Raw genomic sequence first — 11015 nt, 5'->3', positions numbered from 1 at the left:
ATCTGGTTAATTCACACTCATTAAATCAGAGCAGATAATCATACCAAAACAAACACATTTATAATTGTTTATAGTCAACACGGACCCAGAAAGGCAGCTCAGCGACATTAGCCTCCAGTCCGAGCGCTTGTAAGCCGACCCTCACAGTCTAAGCACATCCTCTGTGCTGGAGTCCCTTATTGCAAGGCACACACACACAATACACACAAACTTGTACATGCACACACTCACATTCCTCCGCAGGCTCTACAAGGGGCAGGCTCAGAGTGTGCTGGAAGCTTGGAACTGTTCTTCAGTGAGAGTATCTCTCACTCCCTGCAGTTGTTAAAGAGCGCAGAAGGGGGAAAGCAGAAAGGTGACCAGGGGAGGTCTAACCACACCATCCCAGATTACCCAGCAACTATTTTAAAAGCGAGGGAAGTTGAGTGACTGATGCACAGGTTGCTGCTGACTTTGGCTTACTTGGAAGAAGTTGTCACCCTGCATGAGATATGCAAAACTTTTCCAGCCTGCACCGAAACTTAAAGAAGGTCTATAAGAACAGGATTTCAAGGACAACGGTGGCTTTCAATGGTGGCCCACCAATGTCAAGATGGACTGCATATATTTGAGACCAGCAATGTTCCTCACAGCCACTTGATGCACATCCGAAGAAAACATCCAGCCAAAACGTCGACTAAACAAAAGAATATAAAGGACTCCCATTGCCTGCGCCGCTGATATGATGCTGTGCTACACTTTTGTGTATCACTTGCTGTCTTTAGCAGCTATTGCAGTAATTGTGAGCTGCGGAGGAGGCGAGCAGAGGAGAGGCACCGATAGTACCAGCAGCAGCAGCAGCAGCAGCAGCAGCAACAACGGAGGAAGTGGCAGCAGACGATTCCATAAGATCCAGCATGGCCAGTGCACCTACACCTTCATCCTACCTGAAGGAGGCGCAGCTGGGGAGGGTTCCTGCAGGGAGGCAAAAAGCGGAAGCCCGCAGTATAACGCCAATTCTCTCCAGAGAGACGCACCGCCACCTGATCCAGACTTTCCAAAACAGAAGATCCAGCAGCTTGAACACATTATGGAGAATTACACCCAGTGGCTACAGAAGGTGAGGAGGTGTTCAGGTTAGGGGTAAAATGTTACAGCACTGCTTGCCTTTGCCACATGTCTGCACATGGTGGACTAAAAATAGAACTGCAGTGTTGAGAAAGTTGGATCACATCTTTAACAACCCTTGATGGACTTTGAAGTGTGTTTGCTGTAGAGTGTTTGTTGAGATGTTTGTGTTCCCGTGGGTGTGTGGTCTCTGCAGAGCGTCTGTTCGTGGCTTTGCCCAATTTCATTTTTGGGTTTGTGGAATGAGGCTCTCTGTCTTACACTGAGCAGTGTTTGCTGTTTTCCTCCAGTTTTCAAGAGTGTTTGGCACTGCGAGGTCAGTTTTAGTGTGAAAAGTCAACGGGGAGGATGTATTGCACAATGATCTTAAGTATAGCAGGACAACTCCACTACTAGGGTCAGTTTAAGCAACAGCTTTGGAATAATCCTTTGGTAATTGTTGTAAAACACTGGTGCTGGTTTTGTGGAATTTTGTGGAACTATTGGATAAAGGCAATGTGCCGTGATGGTTATTTTTGCGAATCCAGATCTCAAATACACTGGCATGTTAAATATACAATGTTTCTACCACATAGCAATAAAAAAATACGAATTTGCTGATAAACAGTTTTCACTTGCCGAATATTTTTCTTGACATTTTATTCTCTTACAACCTCATTTAGGCTTCACCGTGCCAGCAACTACAACGTCAGAGGTCTTTGTTTTTGTTTTGTCAACAAGTGAATGATGAATTCAAGCCAGTTCCACCGAGTCAGCCAGAGAGCACAAGTAGTTATATGTCCGTCACCGCCTGTTCTCTAGTGGGTTGTCTCTTTAATGGCAGGAAGTAAGGGAGAGCCCCAAGAGACTTGCAGAGTCGGAGAAGACAGAGTTTGAAAATGCTTCCTTTATTTATTCAACCCAATTGAGTGAGCATAATATATATTATAGTTTTAAACGGTGTGAACTGCTTTCAAACCCGTGTTGATGAAGTCAAACGGGGCCTAGTTGAGCTGGTGCTCAGCAGTGGTGTGCTGGTTTCAGCGTTTCTGAAAATAGTTCACGCTGTGATGTATTACCCAGCGTGACTGTATTTAACTCATTTCTTTTGTATTCCAACTCAGTGACAACATCTCTCAGCAGTCGCACATAAATCTGAGAGTTGCAATGTGTATTTATTTATTTTTTTCATTTTTCCATATTAATGTGGAGAAGACGCAAACCGTTACCATCCTTACAATAAGTAAACATGGAATATTATAATATCCAAAATGGTTAGCTGCCTAAAGCTAATGGTTTGTTTTATCTTTAAAACAAAGATAGTAATGTAACATGAGGCTAATGCGTGCAGCGATAAGACCTGGTGGATTTGATAGATGACAAAAGAAGCGAGGAATTCATCAACTTCGCTCTATTTGCTAGCAACCGCAATGTTGTCGCAAAACTCTCTGAGCTACACGGCCGAGTGCCTGCTTTCCATTTTCACTCTTCACAGTAGAGGGAATAGCAATTTTTTATTGTTACCACACGAGTGTTGGTCATTGTGTGTCATAGCGGGATGTTGGTTGAATTTGTAAACTGTGAGAGGTCAGTCAAGCATCCAACAAATGTGTTTCTAGAAATACCACAATTACTCTAAGTCCAAACACAACAGATGGACAATTGTATTTTTTTTTTGCATGGTTAATAAATCATCTTGAAATTTCACATAATAATACCCATAACCCAAGCAGCACATCATAACCCGATTTAAAAAAAAAAAACAATAAACTGTTGATCAAATTTTTCACTAGTTCTCAGTTTGACACATCAGTTTCAAATCCGGTGTGTTTATTCAAACGCTGACTGTGTGTCAAGAAAGGCCAGGGGTGAAATAACACCAGCTTTATCTTTGTGTGGTGAACCCCATTATTCCAAGATAGTATAAGTGATACTGTGAAAACAGAAAGGCGGCGTTGGGCTAATGACAGATTGACTGATGAGACCTCATTAGAGGATAAATCCTCAAATGCAAAAATGGAAGCATATGAGGATGTTTGCTACCACTGCTAATACAACCGCAACTATTTAGTTTCGTATGACAATGGGCATTTATCAATTGACATTTTGGAATATATTATCAACATTCGTCCATTAAGATATTCTAAAACACTCTAAACACATTTTTTTGTACAGGTAACCAATAAGCTTGGAAAATCTAAATGTGAAGTTGTCGAATGAACGAATATCTACTAATATTATTATGACTTGCTCCAAGAGTGTCTAATAAAGGTATTTTGTTTTAAAATTCAGTTGTGCGTAGCTTTTAATTTAAATTATGTCATACAAATGAATGAGAAACAATTAGTGGAGCGCCTATTGATCCCTGCGGCTCTTGCGCAATGCAGGTCACCTGATATAAAATCCATCTACTTTGGGCCCGTTGGGACTCGTAACTATTTTTAGATTAATACTATAAAATTGAACCATGGGAATGAAATATATACATAAAAATCAAGAGGCAAGCAGCGCAGAGTAATAACATACCCAAAATTGAAAACCGTCAAAATGACTGCTCTGGTAGTCCGAGGGATATAGACATTTTCATACCCTGGTAATTATGCTCGCATTTATTTACACATAAAGACAATTTAATTATAATTTACCAACCATATACTATATTGGTTTCTCTGTAGGATTTTAGATTAACAAATCTTTGTATGGTGAATAACACGCAAGAAATGAATTTGAATGACAATGCACGCATTTTAACCAAGACATTTTGATCATTTTTTTGCAGAACCAATTCACTTCAGTTTTATTTCTGCAGCGCCAAATCCCAACACAAAATGTCTCGGGATATTTTACACATGGAGCATGTCAAAGACTACACTCCTCACTCAAGACAAATTTATTTTGGAACAAAACGTTTCAAAATGTTTAATGCTGAAAACGGTCTTCTGTTAAATGTTCAGTCTTGCCATGCGAGAATACCTCACGACGAAAACAATAATGGCTGCCCACAATATCGCTGTAGTGTCATTTCTATTCTGCAAGTGAATATGTAAAACATATAAAGCCCATTGCTGTCATCCTTAAGGAGGTTACATCAGGATGCAGTTAACATTTTTTCAACAGACAGAAGATTAAGGGCCACCTCAGTCTATCTATCTTAATCACCAGTATTTTTACTGCTCGACTTGGAGAACACTTGGACTGATGTGACTCCAACTAGTCCTGATGAAAGAGACGAACAAAGGAGACCGTTCCAGATAGTTGCCTCGCGCCAGGCTTCTCGGCTGACTGCGTGGGGTACAGGGAGAGAGAGTGACGCGGCAAACAGCTGTCGAGGACGCCTTTTGCGTTGGATCTTCCCTTCCTCAACGCAGGGGAGAGTATACGGACCCTGATAACATTCCTGACCAGTCAAAAGGTGGCGTGTGTTTGTCTAAGGATTACTTCCTCAGCCTGCCCACCAGTGTAGAATCGTAGACAAGCTTGACTCTGATCTCAGAAGGAACTGGCGGCAGGAAACAAGCAGTGTCACACTTTAAATAAGCATAATAACAACTAATAAACGGCTTGAACGCAGTTTACCCACTTCTTGGATTTTCGTTACAAATGTAATTGTCTGCCAGATAAAATTATTTGGGCTATTTTATTAGAGCTTTTTATGGACATGAAGCGGTTGTTTGTTTAAGACTGATGCTTAATCATCAAAGCACTAAAAGATCACCATGACAAAATAATGTCGCTTATTTGACTGAGTAACAAAGAAAATATTGCTTTGAGGGCCTTCAGCAACAATAAAAACAGATGTTGACTTCGCGTCTAATATTCCAACAATGACAATTTGGCAAAGGTGCTCAATTAGCAAGCCAAACTCCGGTTCAGCACTCGGGAGTGAAAGTAATAGATCTTCCGAGTCCAAAGTAGCTCAGACTAGGATTTCTTGAGAAGGACAATCTGTGCCAAGTTAAGCTGTTGCACAAAGAGAGGGGAGGGAAAGGGCAAGGGGGCAGCATCTTATCCCTGTGAAATTCCCATCATTCTGCCTCTCAACGAGCATGATGCGCTGCGTAAACAGTGATTTAAAATTTATACCGAAACATGGACGGCAGCTTGTTTGTCTTCTTTAGAAAGAACTCATACAACAAAGGGTGAATATGTTTCTTTACTTAATGCAATCAGAGGGCCACACAGTATGGCTACAGAACCAAGAAGGAACTTTTCCAGTTTCTGGACAACTTCCTCTACTGTAGTTTATTTTCAGTGAAGATGTGGGCCAAAAATAACAATTGGATTATTCCGATAGACAAGGACATTCTCAGAGGAATAAAAAGCTCTTCCTTCCTGACCCGACAAACAACTCATAGGAAGGACACCATGGAAATTACAGAAGCACGCTACACACACTGTAATAACATCTTCGCGAAAATGGGTTTTGGTTGCACTTGTTGAACATTGAGTTCATGCAATTTTATTGAAACAATTAATTGCTCAATTTGACGTGCAGTTATACGATTATGATGGTGGAAACGTGTTTTAGGATTAATTTTGTGAACTTGACAGTACTTCTAGTTATTGTGCAGTAAATCATCCGGCTGGTTGTTGGCTTCACAACACTGTTTACATTTTGCAGCTGTAAAGAACGCATGGGGTTTGCTTTCCATGCGTCCATATACAGAATCACTCCCTTGGGGGTGCCCTTTATGGGATTTATTTTGTTTTAACTACAGGGTAGTACATTCCATTAAACGCGTGCTGGATTTACATCTTTTCTCAAAACATGGCTTGGAGCTGAATACTGACAATTTGCTCTTCAATTGTTGGTTTGTATTTGCATTTACATTCGTGAATTTCAGAATTATCAGTCTGTTAAGTCAAACAGAGAATATTCTTGGCCAGGTTGCAATTCAGAAGTTTTTTCCCTCTGCATTTCCAAAAACCAATTTGAAATGGGGACTCGTCAGACCACAGTACTCTTTCCCACTTTGCGTTAGTCCATGTCGGATTAGATTAGGCACAGAGAAGCTGGAGGTGCTTCTAAATATTGTTGATGTATATTGCTTTTGCTTTGCGTAGTAGAGGTTTAACTTTTGTGGGCATCGTGATGTACAATATCAACATTCTTCATACAATGAATTGTCGACTGAAGGATTCCATTTCACCCTTGCCACTTACGTGCAGAGACTTCCCAAGATTCCCTAAATCTTTAGATGGTATCATGCATCATATCGACTATTAAATCTGTAAAATCCTTGCAACTGTACGATGACAAATATTTTTCTAAAACTGTTGGATATTTTCTCATTTGCTTTTTCGCAAAGTTCTCATTCATGCTTGTGAACAACTAAGCCTTCCTGGAGTGCGACTTTCACACCCAATCATGACACTCACCTGTTTCCAATTACAACCAGGTCACGTGTGAAATAGTCCAAACAGGTTTTTATTTTTTATCATTCCTTTACTGCACCATTCCTTCATTGCCGGGGTCTCATCTTTTTTTGAAAGTGTGACAAGGCATTAAATTCCAAATAATTACATTTCAGTTTGAACATTAAATACTTTGTTTTTGTAATTTATTCAAGCTGGATATAGTCTCTAAGTGACCATATTCTTTTTTTTTTTTATTTAAATTTGACAGATTGTCCCATTTTCTTTGGAAGTGGGGTTTGTACGCAGTTGTTGGGTCTTGGAAGAAGTGTATTCTGGGCCGAGTGTTCTTTTTTGATACTGCGCAGCATGGAAAAAGATCAACGCGGCTGTTTTCGTTTAGGGAGATATTTGATTGTGAAGAATGACTCTGGACCTTATAAATGACAAACAATCCGCCTTCCTGCAGGGAAGCATTTGTTCAACGGATTATTTTTTTAATACTATATTTTACTCTACCATTGTATTAATATATTTTGCATTCTGTTTTCTATTTATTATTTTAATTAATTTTATTTTTAGAAATGCCTGAAATGAGAACAAAAGGCTCTTTCAAAGATTAACCATAATATTATTCTGGGCATGCAAGTGGAAGTCATTTCATCCTGAGTGATAAGTTATAGTCGAGAGTTGCCAAACGCTCAAGGTTTGTGGCTCAATCTGCCACTGCTACGCCGCTGAGTGATTAGGAGCCAAATAGGAGATAACATATCTTAGATAGAGCAAAACATTGCAGTCAATCTAAGGGCACAGAAAGAGAGTAAGTAAAATGCTTTTATCAAAGCTTGCCGCAAAATCACAACTATGAACTTTTTCCATCACAGAACTTGGCTGTATTTTTCTTTTGGAATAAAAACAGAACAGATGATTGTATTACACACCAATACGAGCTGTTTGTTTATTTTATTTTATTTTCAGATTTACAGTTTGGCATTGTTATTACTTTTGGAGACTTAATGTATATTCATCAGGATGCCTCCATTATTTAAACTCAAAAACAAGGTGTCATTTTTTTTTTTTTTACTGCAAACATAGGAAAAGGTTGAGAAAATGCCTTTTATTGCCGAGTTTGTTAAGAAGCATGACTTATTAGACACCAGTGTGTTTTTCATTTACTGCTCTTGTTTATACCATTTCAACAATTACCGTAAGCACTTTCATTTGATTCCCTTGCATCTTCATTTCCAGTGAAGTTGGGAAAAAGCCTCCCCACATACCGCCTCTGAGCCTGAACCTCCCCGCAGCGTCTCTTTAACTCTCCTCGACACATGTGCTCCGAGTAGATGTCTTTGTCTGTCAACACTGGACCTCTTTCCAGGGGCTCCATAGGAGACAACCATTTTGCCTTCTTTTGGAGTTCATCTGGATGGATTAAGGGTTGTTTTTAAACAAAAGAATCACAATCAGATGGTTGAAAGAGGTGCTAAATTTTGAAAGAAAAGCTTGTGGAGTTCAAGTTGTGTAAAATTGATGGCATGACTCTCGTAAAGACACAAAGCGAGACAGAGGGAGATATGGAGTGAGTGCATGATATTGGGTAGAAGATAAACTGTCTGGCTCCCCCACAGTGTGGACTGGATGGACTTGAAATGACTAATGGGTGTCTCACTTGGTTTTGGTTGCAATCTTACTTGGGTTTCTTAAAGCAACACCGAGATAGAGTTGTTTCCTTTTTGCTCTTGGGCTCCCTCTACAACTATGAAATCGAACTAAATCCAGGGATGGCCAACTATCAATGTCAACAGAAAAGCTGTCATGGAATATATCTTGTAAAAGGTGAGCGTTACTGTTCACTAGAGCACAAAGCAAGGCTCATAAAGGCATAGAGAACCAACAGAAACTCCTGGGAGGAATTAGACCAGTGGTGTCCAAACTGCAGTCTGCGGGCCATTTGCGGCTCGCCAGCCATTTTCCAGCGGCCTGCGCTATATACTAAAAATGACATTTGTGAGGAAGTCTTTTGATATGTGTGTGTGTTGGGGGGTTTATAAAACCTTTTTTCCCCATTTTTTTTCTGTTAATATATAATCCTTTGAAAATAAATAAAACGATATTTGACATGCCCACTACTCATAAGAAATTGGTTCATATATTGTATGAGCTTTTTTTTTATCTGCAAAGATACAGAAAAAGGATTTAGGATTAAAACAATAACGCATTTTATGTTAAAAATAAACAATTTATGTTTAAAAAAAGAAGAAGAAGAAGAAGCATTAATCAATTTCGGGCTGGATGCATGGATGCTTATGCTACATTGAGAGATATTCAAATATTCTCCGGTCACTTGTTCTAACATTGCAAAAAAGAGAAAAATATTTATTAGGAGGGCGTTAGACTACGAAACTACTAAATAATGAGTACTGTAAATAAATAGTTCGTAGTACTGTAACTATTGAAAAATAGAAGCAGACTGATTATGCTTCCTATGTTAATTATCACATTATTACAATGGTCTTATTACAGTAGCCAACAGATTAAAAAGTGTTTCTCTCTCCCTGCCAGAAAGCTTAAAGGAATTTTCCTCATAAATCTGTCAGTGATCAAATGAGGTGCTCTGGTCTTGTCTTTTACACCTGCAACACAAATGGTTTCTTGATGTTTATTTAACATGACATGTCTGCAGCTCAGCCAGAAGGGAGAGCGTAATCCTTGTGTAAATTGTAGCGTGTGTGCGTGTGCGTGTGTGTGTGTGTGTGTGTGTGGATGATCCCATGTCACACTCCTGTCCATTTGAGCACATGTGGATGTGGAGGACTGTTTGACATATGTGAGTCTGTGTTTAGATGAATTAATCTTCAGCTTAAGTGATGGCCTGTTCAGCATCAAAAGGATGCTCTTCTTAGTGTTATGGCAGTAACAAACTTTAAAGAGGCTGTGACAATTTGTCAAACGTCGCCGTTTATAGCTACATGATGAAATGGAAGCGTCTTTAAGTAAGGAAGCAGTTGGAATGAGACAGAGACATGATTGAAGAGTCATAATGTGAATATAGAGTTCATGTTTAGTAAGTGTAAGATCACACGTAAGGACAGCCTGACGTTAAAAGGGAGTGATCATGACTGAAAACAAGCACAGTCAGAGAATACTGCCATTGGCGGCTAAAGACGTCAAAGATCCATTTTTTTTTTTTTACTTGGCTGTTAGTGAATGAGTTAAAAATATTGTTCACCTGCACATTCAACAAATGAATAGCCGCTATAATACATTTAATTATTGGTTTAATAACCAAGTTTTATCAAAAAAATACCTAACCACAAGAAATATTTTAAACCCCAATTTTAGATTTGAGAAGATAAACTCATGTTAATTATTTTCTACACAACATGCAGCAGAAATCTTAATTCTCGAGCCGAATTGGTTCCTTTTAATTATTTTTAACCTTTCTCTAACTTTCAGCATTGTGCTAATCATCCATAGTAGGCTCATCTAAAGAATGCTAAAAATAATAAATAAATAAGCAAAACAACTTTCTCACGCCAAACAGCTTTTACTGTCTGATTTGACATTTTTAAAACGAATTTAATTTAAAAAAAAAAATAATAATAATTTTTGATCTCCATATTAGAGTAAAACAGTTAACTACATCATACGGGATATTCAACCCAAATGACATCATTCCTAACGAATTAAAATGCCTTCTATTGCTTCCTCACACCATATTATTGCACTGCAAATTATTTAATTGCACGCCATTTGTAACTTCGGAAACACCGTGCAAAAGGACCGTCGTAAACGGAGCACCCTCTGTAGACAAAACAGACCAAGCCACCAACGTGACTGCTGACTGCATTTGCATCAATCATTAGTTGAAGGTCAGACAGCTGCAAGTGTTTCAAACCCTGAAGCTCCACAGTAACACAATAGTGGCCATGCATGAGATGCACATTATCGTTAACAGCGGCATCTATTATCCTCTTCTACTGGCATAGTTGAACCCCAGGTCACTCTAAAGCAGTTCCATGTGGCTATGTTAGTCAGGCTACTGCACCTCGGCTTCCCCTTCATCTAGTCTGTTTACTCTTGACATGCGCGTCATTTAGAAAAAAATTCTGCAATATGTGATGACACATTTTGGATCGTTTCTCATCCCCGCCATTGGTGCAATACTCATACTGCTTGGACTACAGTTCTTCCTGAAGCAAGAAATTGCTCGTGAGTAACAGTCTGGGCGTGTGATAACCTATGAGTCGGGTGAGCTCAGTAAAGCAGACATGAGATATATTACACAGAGACGCAAGGGGAGAAAGTGAGAAAACAGGCTTAAATTACAGCTCAATTTGGAGATATCTCCTTTTGTGATTGCACGCAACGGCATTGATGGGTCTATAAATCCCGGCAACCATGCGAAATAGCAATTTGGGATAGAAATTAAACACAAACCTGACAGTGTAGCAAACAGTCTCCGCTATTAAATGTCCATTAATTTTGATTTGAGACACCCGGCTTGCAACACACACACATGCACACACACTGTTGTAGCATGAAAGGAGCTAACCGCAAGATTGTACTTGTGT

At 39.4% G+C, this 11015-nt stretch overlaps 1 protein-coding gene across 1 annotated transcript in view; it reads left to right on the top strand.

The window, feature by feature from the left end:
- Positions 1–255: 255 nt before the first annotated feature.
- The window catches only part of angpt1 (angiopoietin 1), a 37202-nt gene continuing 26442 nt past the window's right edge, over positions 256–11015 (top strand). The window contains exon 1 of the mRNA XM_088318902.1: positions 256–1099. Within this exon, the coding sequence (XP_088175028.1) occupies positions 722–1099 (378 nt within the window). The 5' untranslated portion in view covers positions 256–721. The remainder of the gene's footprint in view (positions 1100–11015) is intronic.

The sequence above is a fragment of the Idiotropiscis lumnitzeri genome, chromosome 16 (assembly GCF_059441095.1).
Source record: "Idiotropiscis lumnitzeri isolate Australia: NSW breed Sydney's pygmy pipehorse chromosome 16, RoL_Ilum_1.0, whole genome shotgun sequence".
Classification (NCBI taxonomy): Eukaryota; Metazoa; Chordata; class Actinopteri; order Syngnathiformes; family Syngnathidae; genus Idiotropiscis; species Idiotropiscis lumnitzeri.
The sequence above is the reverse complement of the archived record's forward strand: the minus strand, read 5'-3'. Positions and strand labels throughout refer to the sequence as shown.